At 31.7% G+C, this 24,369-nt stretch overlaps 2 protein-coding genes and 1 pseudogene across 2 annotated transcripts; all 3 read left to right on the top strand.

Annotated features, from left to right (window-relative positions):
- Positions 1-2,416: 2,416 nt before the first annotated feature.
- LOC105158280 (uncharacterized) lies at positions 2,417-5,913 on the top strand. Its single transcript, XM_011074979.3, has 5 exons — positions 2,417-2,640; positions 3,220-4,100; positions 4,420-4,575; positions 5,010-5,249; positions 5,564-5,913. Exons 2-5 carry the CDS (start codon positions 3,249-3,251, stop codon positions 5,696-5,698), a joined length of 1,383 nt encoding a protein of 460 aa, XP_011073281.2. The 5' UTR covers positions 2,417-2,640; positions 3,220-3,248; the 3' UTR covers positions 5,699-5,913.
- A 4,692-nt stretch (positions 5,914-10,605) lies between these two features.
- Positions 10,606-14,229, top strand: LOC105158282 (uncharacterized). The gene is made up of 5 exons (XM_011074980.3): positions 10,606-10,844; positions 11,469-12,349; positions 12,670-12,828; positions 13,250-13,489; positions 13,804-14,229. The coding sequence occupies exons 2-5, from the start codon at positions 11,498-11,500 to the stop codon at positions 13,936-13,938; spliced, it is 1,386 nt and encodes a 461-aa protein (XP_011073282.1). The 5' UTR covers positions 10,606-10,844; positions 11,469-11,497; the 3' UTR covers positions 13,939-14,229.
- Positions 14,230-20,826: 6,597 nt separating this feature from the next.
- LOC105158514 (uncharacterized) lies at positions 20,827-22,265 on the top strand (annotated as a pseudogene).
- The last annotated feature ends 2,104 nt before the right edge of the window (positions 22,266-24,369 follow it).

Raw genomic sequence — 24,369 nt, 5'->3', positions numbered from 1 at the left:
AGACAAAAGAGAACTGTTTAATTGCAGGAATATATAGAATTATAAAGGGGAGAATTATATCTTAAGTCTTGTAATTATGAGAGTATGACACATTTAATACTATATTTTTAATAATTATAGTCCAATAATTTATACCTCCCCCACATATTCGATCTTAATTTGGACACAGCCCTGAGTTAAGAAATTTGGCTTGGGTTGCCAAATTTGATTCTACATAAATGTTTTTGCCCAAAATGTATTATGGAAAAAGACACGACAATGATGTGTCAACACACATGACAATGACACATGTCTTTACCTAGCTACTTGTTGGCCGGAGGACCCAATTTGTCAATCCAAAACCAAATATGTGATGTCCTAGATCCAATGTGGCAAAATTAAGATCACATGTGATGGATTATAAATTATAGGATTAAATTTATAATCACAAAAAAATGTGGAACTAAACTTATCATACCGTCACAATTACATGACTAGAAATATAATTTTCCCAATTATGAGAATTGCCGTTGGACAAGTGAGCAACAACCAAATACCAGTAATTTGCCTTTGGAGAAACCAACGGTTTGGACTCAAAATTTTTTATTGAAAATTTTGAATTTGAACTTAGGTGGATGGATGAATGTGTTGGGCGTGTGCATTTGTTTTTTAATAAAAACCCCACATACTGAAAATCTAAAATTAATATTTAGATCGGTAAATCAACCTTTCCTTTTCATGATGGGAGAATTTTAGGGTACTTGATTTGCTAGTAATAGCCCCGGGCAAGGGCAAATTTCAGAAAATTGTCCAACTACCAGACTTGTATTGAGGTCATAGTCTTCTTGCAGTTCATTTGCATATACGTGATATCACTAAAAACTTATGTGAACTAATTAAGTCAATATATATCTAAAAAGAATAGAGGAGACAACCTTTGTTGGTCCTTTCAATTTATTACAATTTTGGGTGCGATTTTATCAACATATATAACTGTCCAACTATAATGAGTAAAATAGAACTATTCAATTGTAATATCCAACTACATGCGATTTTAATAGTGTGTGGAACTGTCCAATTATACTCAAATTGGCTAGTAGCCTATACACATAGGCTTCCCCCAAACGGAGTCCAAACTTTTATAGTTCATGGGTTACTTTCGCCTGGGATCGCCATGTGTTCTTAAGGAGGCGATTGGTCCTGATCTAATTTTAATAGGTGTGCCTTCAAAGGTCCTATGTAGATACTACCTACACTACACGTGAACGCTATGTGAGATGAGCTTTCACATTAGCTAGGGAATTTCAACTCCATAAAGTTCCTTGTGGGTCTGTGAAGCCTTCTTGAATCTGGGTCGATTGGGCTTCTTTTAACAATTTCATTTCCTGGGACGCCTCCTATTGGAGGCCCTAGGGGTTCTATATGGATTAGGCTTTTTGGAAGCACCATGAGCACTTACACTAGCTGGGCCTTATGGGGTGCACTTTAGGCCTTGCATTTTTTTGGGCTTTTGCGATATTTTTCTTTCTTTTAAACTGTTTGGACCTCTATGAGTCAGTCTATTTTTATGGACATTAATATATCATTTAATTATATGTAAATATATTAATACCTTATTTTTATTAAAAATTGATATAAAATATATATTATATAAATATACAATCTAAAGCCATACCGTTGATTTGAATTAAGTAGAATCTAGACTATTATCTACTAATTAAAGACCTTAGATTCAAATAAGATTATAGATATAAATTTATAATTAAAAAGTTTTAAAAAATAAAGAAAGAGCATGTGAACTCCACGGAATCGTGTGAAGGTGTGAATTCTTTACTTTAAAAAAGATATGAAGATAAATTATTAATTTTTTTAAGGAGGTAATTTATTTATTAAAAATATCATAAAGAGATAAATTGCATTAAACCCTAAAAAAAAATATAGAGAAATGAAGATGAAATACGAAAGTAGTTTAAACATACATTTCAATGATCCACTGTGCTGTTTACCCAAAATTGACGTTTCATCCTTCACTAAAACTATATACCAATTTAAATAAGTTATGAACACTATAAAACAATGTAAGGCTTTTCCAAACTCATATACGGTGGTGTAATATTGCTCACCAATTTTTTGTAAAGTAAAAAATACACTTAAATTGATAAGATAATTAATGTATTCAACTTTCTAAATCATTGCTCACCAATTTTTTGTAATGTAAAAAATGTACTTAAATTGATAAGATAACTTACATATTCAATTTTCTAAATTTTGCATTAATTGATAAATTAATTTTTTTTTCTTTTCTTTAATTGTAATATATTCATTTATATATTTTTTATATACTATATTTTAAAATATAAAAATTTATGTATTATATATATATATATATATATATATATAAATAAATGACGTGTTACAAGGATCGGTTAGTATAAATTATAGGCGGCTCTAGCCATCTCTACAACGCGAAATTAAAAAAGAAGCTTTTTGATTGGGTGTGAGTCACAATACTGTCTTTTTAAGTTTACAATACCAATGTGAAAAAAGGATATCAAGGCTACGGTTCTGTCTGCTCTTGCATCTGCATGTGTCTGCTTTAAGCCCTTCAGCAATATCTTTTCTATGTGTAATTTTTGAACCAGACCCACACTACTGTGTTTGGTAAGCTTTTCTTTTCTCTTGCTTAGATTTTCAATCATTTGATTCCTGGGTCTTTCTGAATTCTATGTATCTCAGTTTGTAAGGAGGTTTCAGTTTGTAAGGGGCATGCTTGTGAATCTTTTTTCTTTGTTTGTTTCAAGATTTTAGCAATCTCCTCAGGTTCTTGTTTTGTTCCGTTTAGTGACGACGCTTGCATGGTGATACTGTTTGAGTGGTAGATAAAATGTACGTTTGTATTTTGTTTTGAGTAAGAAAAAGAAATGGTGTCTTGGCGTCTTAGTTGTTGATAGATGTAATCTCAGTTTCTTTCTCTCAGTTGCTGTGATCTGAATTTAGTAATTTGTACGCTGTTCTTGCAAGTGAGGGCTCAGTTTTGATATGAGTCAGTTGATTGCCAACTTAGCCCCACAAAAAGACAAACTAATCAAAGAAAGGGAAAAGGAAAGTTTATAGATTGAATTTAGTTGGAAAGGGGTGATAAATTGGATGGACGATGTTGTTTTCGTAGATACAAATGTTTAGTTTGATAAATTTTGTAGAACTCGGATGATTTGTTGTTGTGTTGCTAATGTTGATTAGGTGTAAGCAACGTCGGCTTGGATACAAAAATGGCTTGTGGTTTGCAGTGCTTGTTGCTTTACATGTCAATCGTGTTCTTGTTATTTATGGTTCAAAGTTCACAAGCACAGCTAAGAAATGAAAATGGGGTAAAAACTGATGTGTTTCTATCACCTGAATTTGTGTTGGAACCTGGATCGGTTTCCAACAAATTTTACTACAACATTGATTTTCCTAGAGGTCATATTGCTATCAAGAGTTTTAATGGCGAAGTAATTGACGAGAAAGGGAATCCAATCCCCCTTCATGAGACTTATCTGCACAATTGGTTTGTCGAAAGATACTATCAACAAAAAAGTATAGATATTCCTAAGCACCATGGCGATCTGCGATTCCTCCATTCCGATCACATTCTGATAATGAACAGTGGGGTTTGTGATAGTGTCTTTCCACAGTACTTTGGGTTGGGATCAGAGACTCGAAAAACAGCCACTGATGTGCCAGATCCTTATGGAATTGAAGTCGGTAATCCTGCAGATATCCCTGATGGATACGAGGAGCGATGGATGCTTAATGTGCATGCAATTGATACTAGGGGTGCTGAAGACAAGTTGGGTTGCATTGAGTGCAGGTGTGATTTATACAATGTTACCGCGGATGAATATGGTTGTGCCTTGCTTCCAAACTATATTGGTGGCGCGAAATGTTGTTACGATAGTACAAGATGCAGAGTGAAGGAAGGGTTTGAGGGTGTGAAGAGAAGTCTCTTCTTGAGGTACACGGTGAAGTATGTCGATTGGGATGCCTCAGTTGTGCCTGTTAAAATCTATACACTTGATGTCACTGATATATGGACGAAGGCGGACGAGTCCAGAGGGCTCAAAGCTAGACATCATTGTCTGGTAAATAAGTGCATTCCTTATCTATAATAATTATTTATCTAAAGTATGTTATCTCAGACAAGTGAGTCCCAAGAAGCTTCTGAGTATAGAAAGCAGCATATCTCATTTGCTATTACTCATCTCTTGCAAAGCTTTCACAAGCATGCTTTTACTGCCAGTAAAATTATTGTTTTAGATGATAAAGACATTTATGATTGCTGTAAAGATTAAGGACATAATGCGATAAATGATTAATTGGAGGAGAAGTCTAGTAAATTCATTCCGCTTCCTGTTCCTTCATGTGTGTGCCCCTAACTCTTTTGAAGCTTTTCTTATATAGGTTGAGTATGATGTTGAATCTTGTCCAGTTGGTATGGCCGACGACGACTGCATTCATACCAAAACCTCAACTTTTACTTGGCCAACGGGTGGTGATGTTATATATGGTGTTGCACACCAGCATACAGGAGGCATTGGTTTGACTCTTTACGGGGAGGTATTTTAACACTTTGTACATTTCATAAAACTCCCCCATTCTTTTTCTTGCTTGTTTCAAACACATAGAGCAACGTAGAATTTATGTTATGGGAAAAATTCAGTCATTCGCAGTAAAAGTCTGAGGAAGGAACAAACTCTGCAACCACAATGATGTTTCATCCACGAATTCTTGAAAATATTTTGTTATGATGTCTTATATGAAAATGATTCTTATAGCTTCACTTTGAATGAAGTTACACTATCAGTTAAAAGTAAATAAAAAGTATTGGCAATTCCTTTGAGGACTGATGCACTTCTCTTACTTTGAAGCCTTCCAGTCTCTGATATTAGCTAATTTGCTTTTATCTCAGAATTTGATTTTAACAATCTCTAACAAAAATATTAATATTTGCTATCTTCTCTTTGATGGTAATTGTTGGTGAATCAATTCAGGGAGGGCGAGTAATATGCTCGTCGAATCCAACTTATGGGACGGGAGACGAACCTGGAAACGAGGCCGGTTATGTTGTGGGAATGTCTACCTGTTACCCTTCACCTGGCTCCGTCAAGATTTCTACTGGGGAGACATTGACTCTCGTATCTAACTACAACAGTGCGCGGAGACATACGGGAGTTATGCGACTCTTTTACCTCCTGATTTCCGATTCATCAACAAAATTAGATACAACTGAAGTAAGATAGAGTTCGTCACCTGCCTATGATAAATTAATCATTTGGCTACATTCAAATCTTTGAACTAGACGTATCATTGGAAGTCTTGCAAACAAACAATATTCTAACCTCTGTACTGGCACAAACAGATAGAGAAGGCATAACGTAAAACTCGAAGAGTCACTTCTTCTCTTTCTCAATTCTTATTAATGCATCCCTGAGAATTAGTCATACGAACTAAGTTAAATGATCGTTTACGCTAAAAATCCCTTAGCCTTGTAGGATCAAGTGATCATGTTAGGACTGACATGTGGTCTGTTGCTAATCCTGTACAGGCACATAAGAGCAGATTGATGTCCGATTTTGGTTGGCTTGTTGCTCTTTTTGGAGTTGGGCTCGTTGTACTGGTCATCTTTATGTTCTACGGTAAGAGCGGAAGAGGAGATGGCTATGAAGCCATAAAGGGATGAACTCATGCTTTGGCATTTGGCTGATCTCAGAGTATGTCTACAGTTATTTTAAGATAAACTCGTGTATTCAGTTTAGTGTCTCCATGTTTTTTCGTGTCTATTATTTGGTGTTGGAAGTCTATGAGTTGTACAATATACATAATATGATAATGTGAGAGATGGTGTAAGTACTCAACAAATCCATATTAATGAATAATTGAAGTAATATGCAATTATATTTGCATTGTATGTATAATATTATGAACAATAGTTTGTATATATATCAGACAGTATAAGTTTTGTTTCATGAAACAGCTCCTGAGATTATTGACTTAGGACAAATTTGGTGGGAGATGGGAAGGTACATTACAATGATGGATCAACACTTATGAGTTGTGATAATTTTAGTACTTTCTTTCTATGAACAAGTTTTAATGTTGGCTCTTGTTGACATTTTGCTGGTGTCTAATTCAAGGCTGGTCCAATATGAGAGGTGTCTGGCTCCTGAAATGTAGATTTGGATTTCTATTTCTAGTGAGTTCTCTTCATGAAGTAGATAGTGGAGGAGAAAAATTGAAAAAGAGAAAGCAATGAAACTAATAGGACAATATATATATATATATATATATATATATATATATATATGTTTTCACAATTTTAAATAGTGCCAAGTCCAATTGCGTATTTTTTTTCCCTTAGCCACTATAATTCTTAGGGATAATTATGTTCTTTAAGGTTTAGTGTAATTACATGTAATTTTTCTGTAATTTATAAAATTACATCTAGCACATCTTACATTTGTTTTCGTTCAATAAATAGATCCATCCATTAGTCAAAATTCACAAAATTTTATATTAGCAAAAAATTGAATGAAAATTCATATTTACCTATAATTGACTTATTTTCAAGTTATTGATGGTTAAATAAATAGTTTTAACTAAACTATCCTTATAAGAGGTGAAAATGTACCTCCTACATAGATTAGAGCGTGAAGATATGCAAGGATAATTTGGTCAAAAAATATCTGATTGACCTGCCTGCTAAAATCGGCTAATTTTATGAATTTTTACTAAATGATGGATCTATTGTTAAACATAAACAAACATTAGTGATGTCAGATGTAATATTTTAAACCATTGGGGATCTATGTGTAATTATCAAATCTCATGAAATAGTGATGTGATTTCCTTATTTCTTAAAATTGTCAGGAAAAAAAGGGGAGGGGGTTAAATGCAAACACCCCTTCATTGTATGGGGTTATTTGCACTTTGTCCCTCAATCTTTTTTGTTTTTTTTTAATATACTGTCCCACCCAATCTCTTAATTTTGTTGCACTTTGTATTTTTTAAAAAATAATGACGAAATATTTCGTCTGCTGTGTTCATGCGTTTTGAGGAAAATTTTATATTGGGTAAAATTTCACCCCGAGTCGCCATAGATTCCTTACCAATGGGGACAACTTTCAATATTTCTTCATATTAGTGTAAAACAATATATTAATTATCAATTATATTCCTATTTTTATTTATAATTTGATTTTTTTGAAATTAATTCCAATTATAAAGAGTTAATGTAATTGATATCTAATGTATATTTTATCATCAAATCAATGGCCAACAAATGTTATTTTTTTTTTTTTTAAATTTATCCTTGGACTCTCTCCTCGTCTCCACTCTCTCTCCCCTTTTTTTCCCATTTCCCTTTTTTCTCCCCGCGACTTAATATACGCATATTACTTCTTTCTTTTTTGGACATTTAAAAAATATTTGAGTTTTTATCATTAATTATTTAATTGAATACGTATTTTCAACTTCGACTTTATATAAATATAGACAAAAAAAAATGCACAAATTAATTTTATTTTAAGAAATTGTATTTCAATAAATAATTTAGAATTTTTTTTTATTTTTCTAAAATCATTCACAAGCTACAATATAAAAATATAAATACCTTAGAAATGAATACTCTTTACAGTCTTTTTACATTTAATCAGATGTTATAATCCTTTCAACCAAACAACATATTATATTATCAACTGAAATATCACACATGCAATATCTCAAACCAAACATCATATAATATAAAAAAAAAATTAAAAACCATTCAATTTTTCATCGTATCTAATCTTATCACGTCTAATCCTATTACACCAACACCAATCAACATGAAAGGATACATCATTAATTCCATTTTTTATGTTCTAACAAGCAACACCACATGATCAAGGAAATCTACGTAGTTAAAACGAAATGTCTAAGTCCTTATTAAAAAGGAAGATGCATTAAGACAAAATCATGGTCAAGACGAAAGTGTGAAGCCAAGAAAGAAAGAAAGATAAAAAAAGGCCTGGAATTGGGTAAGAGGCTCAAAATGGGAGAAATCTCTAGGTTGCATTCATTAATCCTTTGAGGTGTTGTCAAAAGTAGCAAGTACAAATCCTTTCACTTTCCCTCTCTCAATTTCTACTTGGCAAATTAAATTCAACTTCACTCGTATTTGGTATATTTATGAATATTTTTTTATTATTAAAAAAATTATCAATACTTTTGATTTTAATAGTTGTCCAATAATTACTAGCTCGATCCATAAATCTCTGTTAATTTTTTCATCAATGTTTTGTAGTGGACTGACCTAACTGTCCTTGTAGACTATGAATTATAATTTTACTTATTTTTTAAAATTTTCTTAAAAGAAATTATTGATTAAGTGGACAATTTTTGCTTTATAATATTTTAAAAATTTTCATCCACCTTGTCCAATTTTTTTTAAAGAAGAAAAAAATACGAGTATAAAGTTGGCAATTTCAAGTTTCATCTAAAAATTACATAATTTTCATCAAATATCAAGAGGGTATTGATAATTTTTAGAACAACAAAGGGATATTCATAATTACTAGTAAGTGTGGCACATTCTATGTGTGAGAATAGTTACTATAAAATATTCAAATAAAATATTTTTTTTAAATTGTATTATTTACTTTTTTATAGAGTTAAAAATTATCTAATATATATATATATATAAAATAAAAATGAATGAGGAAAGAAAAATTACCAAAAGCTTGTACAAAAAATTATGATGAGCGGAGAAGTTAAAAATAATTATTCAATTTTAAAAAATAACATACCAATAAACTGAGACACAAATAGGGTGCTCTTCAATTGTACTAGTCATTTGTGGCACATCCTACGTGTGTGCAAATTTTATAAATATCATTTAAAATAAAGTATCTATAAATTTTATTATTTAATAAAATATATACAAAATAATAAGTTAATATTAAATTTGTAAAAAAAATGGTGACAAAAAAAAAAGATGAAGGAAAATTAAAAAAAAAATCAAAAGATAATGGGGGTGGAAAGTTAGATGAAAATTTAAAAAATAAATAAATATAAAAAGAAACATACAAAAAAAAAAAAAACTAGAGACACCAAAGAGATGCTCTCCCTTAATATATAGTAAAGATACCAAAATTTCATAAAGCTAGCAGTAATTTACCCTTTCTCTTTTGCCGACGTAACTCTTCCAGTTTTGATTTTCCTTGTTTATTTTTTCCTTTTATCCAAGTTATTTTTCTTATTTACAACGAGGATGAAGTGGGGAAACTCGATTTGAACTCAGAACCTCTCTTTTATTAAGGAAAGTTAATGTCATTTCAACTAAACGATTGATGGCAATTTATTCAAGTCAGTACTATACTTTTTCGTGTTAGTAAGTTACCTTTTTTTCTCCCTAGGAGGTAATAGGAATTAGGGTTGAGGAAAAATAAAGGAGTTGGTTTAAAACGAGATAAAAGAGAACTGTTCAATTGAAGAAAGGTGTAGAATTATGGAGACAAAAAATTATAATTTAGTCATGTAATTATTATGACACATTTAATTCTGCATCTTTCATAGTAATAGTCCAGTAATTTATACCCCGTCACACATTTGATTTTACTTGTAACGCATTCGATCCAAGGCCTTGCACATTTGGACTTGAGTTAAGAAATTTGGCATGAACAAAACTATGTTGTCCGAAAAAAGACGTGATAATAATATGTCAAAGCACATGTCTTTTCCCAACTACATGTTGGCTGGATGATCAAATATGACAATCCATGATCAAATTTGCCAACCTAAGATCAAATGTGTAATGTCCTAATCAAATGTAAGAAAATTAGGATCAAATTGTATGAAAAAAAAAAAAAAAACAGTCATATATGCAAATATAAATTTCACAAGTTGAGATCGTAAGTTGATACAAAAAAAAAAAAAAATTTAATCATAAAAATGGTTATACGAGAAATCTGAAGTCACTTAAAACGGTATCTCTACCTTCCCTATTATGATCAGAGAATTCTACGGTCCTCGATTTGCTAGCTCGAGATCTCAAAAAATAGCCTACGAACAAGAGCCAATTTCAAACAATTGTCCAACTACCGGATTTGTGTTGTGGTCATAGTCTTCTTGCAGTTCATTTGCATATACATGAGATTACTGAAAACTTATGTGAACTAATTAAGTCAATATATATCTAAAAAGAATAGAGCAGACAATTTTTCTTGTTCCTTTCAATTTATTACAATTCTGTGGATTTTATCGGCATATATAATTGTCCAACTATAATGAGTAAAATAGAGTTGTTCACTTGTAAGGTTCAGCTACAGGCGTATTCTCTATTTTAAAAAAGAAATGAAGATAAATTATTAAATTTTTTTAAGGAGGTAATTTATTCATTAGGAATATCACAAAGACATGAATTGCATTAAATTCTAAAAAAAAATATAGAGAAATGAAGATGAAATACGAAAGTAATTTAAACATATATTTCAATGATCCACTATGGTGTTTACCCCAAAATTGACGTTTCATCCTTCACTAAAAATATATACCAATTTAAATAAGGTATGAATACTATAAAACAAAGTACGGCTTTTCCAAACTCATATACGGGTTAGTATAAATATGAGGCGGCTCTAGCCATCTCTACAACGCGAAATTAAAAAAGAACCCTTTTGATTGGGTGTGAGTCCCAATACTGTTTTTTTAAGTTTACAATACCAACGTGAAACAAGGATATCAAGGATAAGGTTCTCTCTGCTGTTGCATCTGCATGTGTCTGCTTTAAGCTCTTCAGCAATATCTTTTCTATGTGTAATTCTTGAACCAGACCCACACTACTGTGTTTGGTAAGCTTTTCTTTTCTCTTGCTTAGATTTTCAATCATTTGATTCCTGGGTCTTTCTGAATTCTATGTATCTCAGTTTGTAAGGAGGTTTCAGTTTGTAAGGGGCATGTTTGTGAATCTTTTTTCTTTGTTGTTTCAAGATTTTAGCAATCTCCTCAGGTTTTTGTTTTGTTCCGTTTAGTGATGACGCTTGCATGGTGATACTGTTTGAGTGGTAGATAAAATGTACGTTTGTATTTTGTTTTGAGTAAGAAAAAGAAATGGTGTCTTGGCGTCTTAGTTGTTGATAGATGTAATCTCAGTTTCTTTTTCTCAGTTGTCTGAATTTAGTACTTTGTACGCTGTTCTTGCAAGTGTGGGCTCTGGTTGTGGAACTTTTGAAGGGCCATGCAGTTGTTGTTTCATTGAGTTATGGAGTTTTGATATGAGTCAGTTGATTGCCAACTTAGCCCCACAAAAAGACAAACTAATCAAAGAAAGGGAAAAGGAAAGTTTATAGATTGAATTTAGTTGGAAAGGGGTGATAAATTGGATGGACGATGTTGTTTTCGTAGATACAAATGTTTAGTTTGATAAATTTTGTAGAACTCGGATGATTTGTTGTTGTGTTGCTAATGTTGATTAGGTGTAAGCAACGTCGGCTTGGATACAAAAATGGCTTGTGGTTTGCAGTGCTTGTTGCTTTACATGTCAATCGTGTTCTTGTTATTTATGGTTCAAAGTTCACAAGCACAGCTAAGAAGTGAAAATGGGGTAAAAACTGATGTGTTTCTATCACCTGAATTTGTGTTGGAACCTGGATCGGTTTCCAACAAATTTTACTACAATATTGATTTTCCTAGAGGTCATATTGCTATCAAGAGTTTTAATGGTGAAGTAATTGACGAGAAAGGGAATCCAATCCCCCTTCATGAGACTTATCTGCACCATTGGGCTGTCGGAAGATACTATCAACAAAAAGGTATAGATATTCCAAAGCACCATGGCGATCTGCGATTCCTCCATTCCGATCACACTATCATAATGAACAGTGGGGTTTGTGATGGTGTCTTTCCACAGTACTTTGGGTTGGGATCGGAGACTCGAAAAACAGCCACTGATGTGCCAGATCCTTATGGAATTGAAGTCGGTAATCCTGCAGATATCCCTGATGGATACGAGGAGCGATGGATGCTTAATGTGCATGCAATTGATACTAGGGGTGCTGAAGACAAGTTGGGTTGCATTGAGTGCAGGTGTGATTTATACAATGTTACTGCGGATGAATATGGCTGTGCCTTGCTTCCAAACTATATTGGTGGCTTGAAATGTTGTTACGATAGTGCAAGATGCAGAGTGAAGGAAGGGTTTGAGGGTGTGAAGAGAAGTCTCTTCTTGAGGTACACGGTGAAGTATGTCGATTGGGATGCCTCAGTTGTGCCTGTTAAAATCTATATACTTGACGTCACTGATATATGGACGAAGGCGGACGAGTCCAGAGGGCTCAAAGCTAGACATCATTGTCTGGTAAATAAGTGCATTCCTTATCTGTTGAATAATTATTTATCTAAAGTATGTTATCTCAGACAAGTGAGTCCCAAGAAACTTCTGAGTATAGAAAGCCGCATATCTCATTTGTTGTTACTCATCTCTTGCAAAGCTTTCACAAGCATGCTTTTACTGCCAGTAAAATTCTTGTTTTAGATGATAAAGACATTTATGATTGCTGTAAATATTAAGGACATAATGCGATAAATGATTAATTGGAGGAGAAGTCTAGTAAATTCATTCCGCTTCCTGTTCCTTCATGTGTGTGCCCCTAACTCTTTTGAAGCTTTCTTATATAGGTTGAGTATGATGTTGAATCTTGTCCAGTTGGTATGGCCGACGACCACTGCATTCATACCAAAACCTCAACTTTTACTTGGCCAAAAACGGGTGGTGATGTTATATATGGGGTTGCACACCAGCATACGGGAGGCATTGGTTCGACTCTTTACGGAGAGGTATTCTAACACTTAAACTCCCCCATTCTTTTTCTTGCTTGTTTCAAACACATAGAGCAACGTAGAATTTATGTTATGGGATAAATTCAGTCATTCACAATAAAAGTTTGAGGAAGGAACAAACTCTGCAACCACAATTATGTTTCAGGCACGAATTCTTGAAAATATTTTGTTCTGATGTCTTATATGAAAATGATTCTTATAGCTTCACTCTGAATGAAGTTACACTATCAGTTAAAGTAAATAAAAAGTATTGGCAATTCCTTTGAGGATTGATGCACTTCTCTTACTTTGAAGAATTCCAGTCTTTGATATTAGCTAATTTGATTTTATCACAGAATTTGATTTTAACAATCCCTAACAAAAATATTAATATTTGCTATCCTCTCTTCGATGGTAATTGTCTGGTGAATCAATTCAGGGAGGGCGAGTAATATGCTCGTCGAATCCAACTTATGGGACGGGGGACGAACCTGGAAACGAGGCCGGTTACGTTGTGGGAATGTCTACCTGTTACCCTTCACCTGGCTCCATCAAGATTGCTGCTGGGGAGACATTGACTCTCGTATCTAACTACAACAGTGCGCGGAGACATACGGGAGTTATGGGACTCTTTTACCTCCTGATTTCCGATTCATCAACAAAACTAGATGCAACTGAAGTAAGATAGAGTTCGTCACCTGCCTATGATAAATTAATCATTTGGCTACATTCAAATCTTTGAACTAGACGTATCATTAGAAGTCTTGCAAACAAACAATATTCTAACCTCTGTACTGGCACAACCAGATAGAGAAGGCATAACGTAAAACTCGAAGAGTCACTTCTTCTCTTTCTCAATTCTTATTAATGCATCCCTGAGAAATAGTCATACGAACTAAGTTAAATGATCGTTTACGCTAAAAATCCCTTAGCCTTGTAGGATCAAGTGATCATGTTAGGACTGACATGTGGTCTGTTGCTTATCCTGTACAGGCACATAAGAGCCGATTGATGTCCAATTTTGGTTGGCTTGTTGCTCTATTTGGAGTCGGGCTCGTTGTACTGGTCATTTTTATGTTCTACGGTAAGAGCGAAAGAGGAGATGGCTATGAAGCTATAAAGGGATGAACTCATGCTTTGGCATTTGGCTGATCTCAGAGTATGTCTACAGTTATTTTAAGATAAGCTCGTGTATTCAGTTTAGTGTCTCCATGTTTTTTCGTTTCTATTATTTGATGTTGGAAGTCTATGAGTTGTACCATATACATAATCATGTCTAATATAATGTGAGAGATGGTGTAAGTACTCAACAAATCCATATTAATGAATAATTGAAGTAATATGCAATTATATTTGCATTGTATGTATAATATTATGAACAATAGTTTGTATATCAGACAGTATAAGTTTGGATTTCTATTTCTATTGAGTTCTCTTCATGAAGTAGATAGTGGAGGAGAAAAATTGAAAAAAAGAAAGCAATGAAACTAATAGGACAATATATATATATATATATATATATATATTTGTTTTCACAATTTTAAATAGTGCCAAGTCCAATTGCGTATTTTTTTTCCCTTAGCCACCATAATTCTTAGGGATAATTATGTCCTTTAAGATTTAGTATAATTACATATAATTTTTCTATAATTTATAAAATTACATCTAGCACATCTTACATTTATTTTCGTTCAATAAATAGATCCATCCATTAGTCAAAATTCACAAAATTTTATATTAGCAAAAAATTGAATGAAAATTCATATTTACTTGTAATTGACTTATTTCCAAGTTATTGATGGTTAAATAAATAGTTTTAACTAAACTATCCTTATAAGAGGTGAAAATGTACCTCCTACATGGATTAGAGCGTGAAGATATGTAAGGATAGTTTGGTCAAAAAATATTTGATTGACCTGCCTGCTAAAATCGGCTAATTTTATGAATTTTTACTAAATGATGGATCTATTGTTAAACATAAACAAACATTAGTGATGCCAGATGTAATATTTTAAACCATTGGGGATCTATGTTTAATTATCAAATCTCATGAAATAGTGATGTGATTTCCTTATTTCTTAAAATTGTAAGGAAAAAAAGGGGAGGGGGTTAAATGCAAACACCCCTTCATCGTATGGGGTTATTTGTACTTTGTCCTTCAATCTTTTTTTTTTTTTTTAATATACTGTCCCACCCAACCTTTTAATTTTATTGCACTTTACATTTTTTAGAAAATAATGATGAAATATTTCGTCTGCTGTGTTCACGCGTTTTGAGAGCAATTTTGTGTTGGGTAAAATTTCACCCCCAGTCGCCATAGATTCCTTACCAATGGGGACAACTTTCAATATTTCTTCATATTAGTGTAAAATAATATATTAATTATCAGTTATATTCCTATTTTTATTTATAATTTGATTTTTTTAAAATTAATTCCAATTACAAATAATTAATGTAATTGATAATCTAATGTATATTTTATCATCAAATCAATGTCCAACAAATGTTATTTTTTTTTCTAATTTATCCTTGGACTCTCTCCTCTCTCTCCTCGTCTCCACTCTCTCTCCCCTCTTTCTCCTATTTCTCTTTTTTCTCCCAACGACTTAATATACGCTTATTACTTCTTTCTTTTTTGGATATTTAAAAAATATTTGAGTTTTTATCATTAATTATTTAATTGAGTACGTATTTTCAACTTCGACTTTATATAACTACAGACAAAAAAAAAAAAGAAAATATTTCACAAATTAATTTTATTTTAAGAAATTGTATTTCAATAAATAATTTAGAATTTTTTTTTTCTAAAATCATTCACAAACTACAATATAAAAATATAAATACCTTAAAAATGAATACTCTTCTTTACAGTCTTTTTACATCTAATCATATGTTATAATCCTTTCAACCAAACAACATATTATATTATCAATTGAAATATCACACATGCAATATCTCAAACCAAACATCATATAATATAATAACCATTCAATTTTTCATCGTATCTAATCTTATCACGTCTAATCCTATTACACCAACACCAATCAACATGAAAGGATACATCATTAATTCCATTTTTTATGTTCTAACAAGCAACACCACATGATCAAGGAAATCTACGTAGTTAAAACGAAATGTCTAAGTCCTTATTAAAAAAGAAGATGCATTAAGACAAAATCATGGTCAAGACGAAAGTGTGAAGCCAAGAAAGAAAGAAAGAGACATGAACCAATAGTAGCAAGTACAAATCCTTTCACTTTCCCCCTCTCAATTTCTATTTGGCAAATTAAATTCAACTTCACTCGTATTTGGTGTATTTATGAATATTTTTTTATTATTAAAAAAATTATCAATACTTTTGATTTTAATAATTGTCTAACAATTACTAGCTCGATCCATAAATCTCTGTTAATTTTTTCATCAATGTTTTGCAGTGGACTGACCTAACTGTCCTTGTGGACTATGAATTCTAATTTTACTTATTTTTTAAAATTTTGTTAAAAGAAATTATTGATTAGGTGGACAATTTTTGCTTTATAATATTTTAAAAATTTTCATCCACCTTGTCGAATTTATTTTAAAGAAGAAAAAACTACGAGTATAAAGTTGGCAATTTCAAGTTTCATCCAAAAATTACATAATTTTCATCAAATATCAAGAGAGTATTGATAATTTTTAGAACAACAAAGGGATATTCACAATTACTAGTAAGTGTGGCACATTCTATGTGTGAGCATAGTTATTATAAAATATTCAAATAAAATATTTTTTTAAATTATATTATTTACTTTTTATAGAGTTAAAAATTATCTAATATATATATATATATATATATATAAGATAAAAATGAATGAGGAAAGAAAAATTACCAAAAGGTTGTACAAAAAATTATGATCAGCGGAGAAGTTAAAAATAATTATTCAATTTAAAAAAATAACATACCAATAAACTGAGACACAAATAGGGTGCTCTTCAATTGTACCAGTCATTTGTGGCACATTCTATGTGTGTGCAAATTTTATAAATATCATTTAAAATAAAATATCTATAAATTTTATTATTTAATAAAGTATATACAAAATAATAAGTTAATATTAAATTTGTACAAAAAATGGCGACAAAAAAAAAAGATGAAGGAAAATTAAAAAAAAAATATCAAAAGATAATAGGGGTGGAAAATTAGATGAAAATTTAAAAAATAAATAAATATAAAAAGAAACATACAGAAAAAAAGTAGAGACACTAAAGAGATACTCTCTCTTAATATATAGTAAAGATACCAAAATCTCAAAAAACTAGCAGTAATGTACCCTTTCTCTTTTGCCAAAGTAACTCTTTCCAGTTTTGATTTTCCTTGTTTATTTTTCCCTTTTATCCAAGTTATTTTTCTTATTTACAACAAGGATGAAGTGGGGAAACTCGATTTGAATTCAGAACCTCTCTTTTATTAAGGAGAGTTAATGTCATTTCAACTAAACGATTGATGGCAATTTATTCAAGTCATTACTATACTTTTTCGTGTTAGTAATTTACCTTTTTTTCTGCCTAGGAGGCAATAGGTATTAGGGTTGAGGAAAAATAAAGGCATTCGTTTAAAACAAGATAAAATAGAACTGTTCAATTGAAGAAAGGTGTAGAATTATGAAAACGAAAAATTATAATTTAGTCATGTAATTATTATGACATATTTAATTCTGCGTCTTTCGTAGTTATAGTCCAGTAATTTATACCCCCGTCACACATTTGATTTTACTTGTAACGCATTTGATCCAAGGCCTTGCACATTTGGACTTGAGTTAAGAAATTTGGCATGAACAAAACTATGTTGTCCGAAAAAAGACGTGATAATAATATGTCAAAGCACATGTCTTTTTTCCCGACTACATGTTGGCTGGATGATCCAATATGACAATCCATGATCAAATTTGCCAACCTAAGACGAAATGTTTGATGTCCTAATCAAATGTATGAGAATTAGGATCAAATTGTACAAAAAATTAACAAAAAAATGGTCATATATGCAAGTACAAATTTCACAAGTTGAGATGATAAGTTGATACAAAAAAAAAATTGATCATAAAAATAGTTATAGTTCGAATGACATAATGTAATTTACCCAAAATATGATTTTGCCAACTATGAGAATTGCCCTCGGACAAATGAGCAACAACCACATACTATAGTATGTCGCATGATTACCCACCTTTTGAATTCAAGGTTTTTTTCGGGAGGTTTTAAGTTCGAACCTAGGTGAGTGCATGAGTGTGTTGGGTGTAAGTATTAATAATAACTAGTATATGTGACACATTTAAATATGTGTGCATAATTAATCTTAAATGTAATAAACTAATTATTATTTAAAAAATATATGAATTAGATAAATAAAAATATATATAAAAATAGAGAAATTATTAGGAAAAATTAGAGAACTAAAGATGTGGAAGTTGAAAAGAGAGAGAATAACAACTCAAGAAGAGATAGAAAAATGAACATTAATAAAATAATTAAAACAAATTGATACGCCACAAAAAAGCGAGACATCAAAAAGATGTTCTCACTTAATAATAAGGTATAGATTAAACACACACACACACACCACATTATACGAGAAATCTGAAATCACTTAAAACGGTATCTCTACTTTTCCTATTATGATCAGAGAATTCTACAGTCCTTGATTTACTAGCTCGAGATCTCAAAAAATAGCCTACGACAAGAGCCAATTTCAAACAATTGTCCAACTACCAGATTTGTGTTATGGTCATAGTCTTCTTGCAGTTCATTTGCATATACATGAGATTACTGAAAACTTGTGTGAACTAATTAAGTTAATATATATCTAAAAAGAATAGAGGAGACAATTTTTTTCTTGTTCCTTTCAATTTATTACAATTCTGTGGATTTTATCAGCATATATAACTGTCCAACTATAATGAGTAAAATAGAGTTGTTCACTTGTAAGGTTCAGCTACAGGCGATTTCAGTAGCGTGTAGGACTGTCCAACTATAACGCGGAAAATAGAACTGTTCAATTGTAGTAGTTAAAGTTGATGCAAATTTGAATCTCACCAGACGTGTATGTTTATTTTATTGTTTTTAATATACTAATGTGTTATTGAATACTGATGTATTTTATTGAGCCGATGTACTGCTCATTTAATTGATATATTAATGTAAATAACGAAAAAGAACTATTTGATTATAATGTTTAATTACATGCTATATCAGTAGCGTATAAGATTGTCCCACTATTAGATGATAAGATCCCATAAACTAATTACTCAAACACCACGGGACCTAATTACAAGAATCCACATGGTAGATACAAATGCCCCCTTGAAATTACAAATACCCTGACAAATACTCCCTTGTGACAACTCACTGGAGGGGGTTATTTGTTAGGATATTTGTAATTCCAAGGGGGTATTTATAATCTTTCAAATAATGAAAAAGTATTTGTAATTAAGACAAATTTTAGGATCAACCTTAAATTAAAGTATATGCAATCAAATTAATTCTATACAATTTTTTTTTTATTTCAAGAGAAAAATATGGTAGTTTGTTCTTCAAGACATTCCAACTTATTGATGAGACCCACATCTGAAATCATTAATTTATTTTTAAATTTTCAAATTCAAGAACTGATTTCATAAAATAATACAAATCAAGAAAGGAATTCTGAAGTTCCAATTTCAGTTTGCTGCACTACTTGATATGTTATCACTACAAAAAAATATACATATAAAATAATAACCCTTCATACTTAATAAATAATAGGGTAATTAGTATTGATAATTAGAGCACACTTGATGCATTTTCATAATTTAAAATCAATAAAATAAATTAACTTTAAATGCATATGAATTGAAAATTGTTAGTATAACTAAATGGTCAAAGATATGGCTATTTCTGCAAGTGAAATGAGTAAGGTAAAGGCATTTTAGTTTGCTTACATTGTACTTACCAAAACATAGTTTTTTCAGAAGGTTAAAACCAGGTTGAGTTTTAATAAATAATAGGGATAATTACACTTTCCTCCTTGAAGCTTGATATATATAATTACCCATAGATTTTATGTGAGGTGAGAAATTATATCTAGCACTCTAAGGTTTGCTTTCGTCTAACAAATAAGTCTTTTCGTTGGTCAATATTCACCGAATTTGCTGATATTAACAAAAAAATTGGAAAAAAAAATCTATATTTATCCCGATTGACTTATTACTGATTTATTACAGGTCAAGTAAATATTTTAATAACCAAATTATTGTCATATGACTTCACCCGTTAATGCATGTAAGGAAGTATATCTTCACCGTTATAAAAGTAGTTTAGTCGGGAAAAGATTGTTTGACTTGCAGTAAGTCAGTAATTAATCAATCGAGGGTAAATATCAATTTTCATTCAATTTTTTTGTTAATATGAGTGAATTTGGTGGATTTTGAATAATGGATAGACTGATTTTAGGTTTTCATGTGTTTTTGCAATCTCCTCAAGTTTTTGTTTTGTTCTGTTCAATGATGAAGCCTGCATGGTGATGAAGGAAAAAAAAATGGTGTCTTGGCCTCTGTTTCCTTTTCTTAATTGCTGTCTGAATTCAGTACTTTGTAAGCTGTTTTTGCAAGTGTGGTTTTGGAATTTGAAGAGTCGTGCAATTGTTGTTTCATAGAGTTATGGAATTTTGATAAGAGTTAATTGATTTCCAGCTTAGCCCCATAAGAAGACATATTAATTAGAGAAAGGTTGAAAGGAAGTTTATGAATTGAATTTAGTTGAAAAGGGTATTTTGATATATATCTGCCGGCCTTTCGGAACATCTAAGATTATGTTATACAATTCATTAGTATTGCTTTCCTGCTAATTTAGTTGAAAAGGGTGATGGATGGATGATGAGCTTTATGAGGATAAAAGCTCCTTCGGTTAAGATTTGTGTGATGAACTTTGTAGAGCTCGTATGACTTGTTTTTATGTTCCTGATATGGTTGAGTAGGTGTAAGCAACGCCTGTGGGGGTTAAAAAATGACTTGCGGTTCAGAGTGCCTGTTGCTCAACATGTCAATTGTGTTCTTGTTACTTGTGGTTCAAAGTTCACGAGCACAGCTAAGAAGTGAAAATGGGGTGAAAACTGATGTGTTTCTATCACCTGAATTTGTGTTGGAACCAGGATTGGTTTCTAATAAGTTTTACTATAACATCGACTTTCCTAGAGGTCATATTGCTATCAAGAGCTTTAATGGTGAAGTAATTGATGAGAAAGGGAATCCAGTCCCCCTTCATGAAGCTTATCTGCACCATTGGGTTGTCTTAAGATACTATCAGCGAAAAAGTATAGATATTCCTAAGCACCATGGTGATCTAGGATTCCTCCGTTCCGATCACATTATCATAAAGAACAGTGGAGTTTGTGACAGTGGCCTTTCACAATACTTTGGGCTGGGATCAGAGACTCGAAGAACAGCCACTTATGTGCCAGATCCTTATGGAATTAAAGTCGGTAATCCTGTGGATATCCCTAACGGATATGAGGAGCGATGGTTGCTTAATGTGCATGCAATTGACACTAGGGGTGCTGAAGACAAGTTGGGTTGCACTGAGTGCAGGTGTGATTTATACAATGTTACTACGGATGAATATGGCCTTGCCTTGCCTCCAAACTACACCAGTGGCTTGAAATGTTGTTACGATAGTACAAGATGCAGGGTGAAGGAAGGGTTTTAAAATGTGAAGAGAAGCCTCTTCTTGAGGTACACGGTGAAGTATGTTGATTGGCATGCCTCAATCGTGCCGGTTAAAATCTTTATACTTGATGTCACTGACGTATGGACAAAGGCGGATGAGTCCAGAGGGCTCAAAGCTAGACATTATTGCATGGTAATTAAGTGTATTCTTAATTCTGTTGAATAATTATTTATCCAAAAGTACGTTGTCTCAGACAAGTGAGTTTCAAGAAGCTTCTGAGTATAGAAAGCCGCATATCTCATTTGCTATTTTTCATCTCTTGCAAAACTTTCACAAGCAAGCTTTTACTGCGAGCAAAATGCAAACTTGGAACTAGACATATCATTAGAAGTCTTGCATACAAACAACATTCTAATCTCTGTGTTGGCATAGCCAGATAGACGATAACATAACGCAAAACTCGAAGAGTCACTTCTTCTCTATCTCAATTCTTATTAATGAATTCCTGAGAATTAGTCATATGGACTGAACAAACCATTTTTTATTTGAAGTTAAATGATCGTTTATGTAAAAAATCCCCTAGCCTTGTAGGATCAAGTGATCATATTAGAACTAACATGTGATCTGTTGCTTATCTCGTGCAGGCAAATAAGAGTAGGGTCACGTTCGATTTTGGTTGGGCCGTTGCTTTGTTTGGTGTCGGACTCGTTGTAGTGGCCATCTTTATGTTCTACGGTAAGAACAGGAGGGGAGATGGCTATGAAGCTATAAAGGGATGAACTCATGCTTTGGCATTTGGCTGATCTCAAAATATGTGAACGGTTATTTTAAGATAAAGTTGGGGTATTCAATTTGTGTTTCTATGTTTCTAGTCCTGTTATTTGGTGTTGACGGTCTACGAGTTTTACAATGTACTTAATCATGATGAATAAAATGTGTAAGTGAAAATACTAACAAATTTAAATACATAATAGTGAATAATTGAGTGAATATGCAATTAGATTTGCATTGTGTGTATAATGTAATGAACAATATAATTTGTGAGTCAGAAATGGGTAGTTTTTGTTTCAAGAAACAACTCAGTTAGGATTACAGGTTTAGGACAATTTTGGTGGGAAGATGAGAAGTTACGTTACAACAATTGATAAACACTTTTGACTTGTGACAATTTGGTACTTTCTTCCTACGGCACTCTTGTTCACATTTTTTTGGTGTCTAAATCAAGGCTGGTCCAATTTGAGATGTGACTAACTCCTGTACTATAGATCCCAATTTCTATTCTAGTGAGTTCTCTTGACCAAGAATGATTGAGGTTCGAGTTCAAATCTGACTCGATCAAATTTAAATCAGTTATATGGTAAATGCAATATACATGTCGTGTAATTCGTGTACAGTTCGAGGAAAGTAAACAATCACATAATATCTAGGATACACTTACTCTGTGATTGATTTAATCCGGCCAAACCTGATTGGACAAGAATTTTTCAAAAAAAACGAGCAATAAAACTGATAGGAGGAAAAATATATTTTCACAATTTTCAGGAGCGAGAGAAGTCAAATAGGATTTTTTTTTTTTCTTCTTTTTTCTTAGTTACCATACTTCTTAAAATTTTAAAGAAACACATAGTCGTGTTCTTATACATGTCGGACATGCTAAACAATGTGTTCGACATGGTGTTTTTATTTTTCTTATAAATATCAGACACGCAAATATCATGTCGGACATGAGTCAGTGTTTAATATATATCCAAAGCTGCATGTGATGATTTTTTTTTTTTTTTTGGGTTTTTTTAAATGTCCGTACCTTATAGCTTTCAACCCTAAATTGGCTGCGTTGGGAATATACTTAGCCCCTCAATAATTTGTTTGTGTGCAAGATAACATTCTTTTATTTAAATAAGATTATCTTATTTTAAAATGGAAACTGCCAATCAGAATTTTTTATTGTTACTACAATTGTATTTTTTACGCACAGGAACAATATATGTATAAAATAGTTTTAAAATACATAAGTAATGTAAAAACTATGTACATACTATGTATCCATATAGTATTTTTAGCGGCATTTATAATTTTTCAAACAACGAAAAATGTAATCATGCCAAAGCTCAGGGAAAATTTTTGTAATTTACCCTTATAGATCTGATGGAGGAAAGAAATTAAGCCAAATATGACACGATGGTTACTTTTTTTTGAGTTTCTTTTCTTTTTTTTTTTAATATAATTTATTGAATTATATATTTTATTTTTATTTATAGTAAATTTTTAAATATAAAAAATTATTTATTATATGTAACGCAAGAACAACATGCCATGAAAACTATTACAATAAAAAAGGCAAGTAAACTAAATAACCCATTCATGCTCCAAAAATGCAAAGTTATATCTTCCCCCCAAAAAATTGAAATTGTGTCTACACCACCTCAAAAAAATCTCTATTTTACACTTAACCATCTCCTGTTATTATTTGGATGAAAAATATTGACGTTAGCAAAACAAATTATGTCAGTTTGTAATTTTACCGCTCATTTAACATTCCCAAGTATATTTTTGTACTTATAAAGGGATAAATATAATATATATATATATATGGAGTGAGATTTAAATCTTTATATTTTTTTCTTATAAGTATAAACTAATTACATGAGAATGTTAAATGAGGGGTAAATTAAAATTTTATTTAAGTTTCTTGCTAATGTCAGCAGTTTTTATACAAATCCTAATCAAAACGGATCGTGTGTAAATAACAAATTCTCAAGAGGAATATAAATATAATTTTGAAACTTCTATAGAAAAAAATATGATTTTATATTTTCAGAGGAATTTAAGTATAACGAATCCTTATTACTATTCATAAACTCATAGAAAATACTCAAAAAAATG

Source organism: Sesamum indicum, linkage group LG3 (assembly GCF_026168435.1).
Source record: "Sesamum indicum cultivar Baizhima isolate 11 linkage group LG3, ASM2616843v1, whole genome shotgun sequence".
NCBI classification, from domain to species: Eukaryota; Viridiplantae; Streptophyta; class Magnoliopsida; order Lamiales; family Pedaliaceae; genus Sesamum; species Sesamum indicum.
Note: the sequence above shows the minus strand (reverse complement) of the source record. Positions and strands in the feature narration are given on the sequence as shown.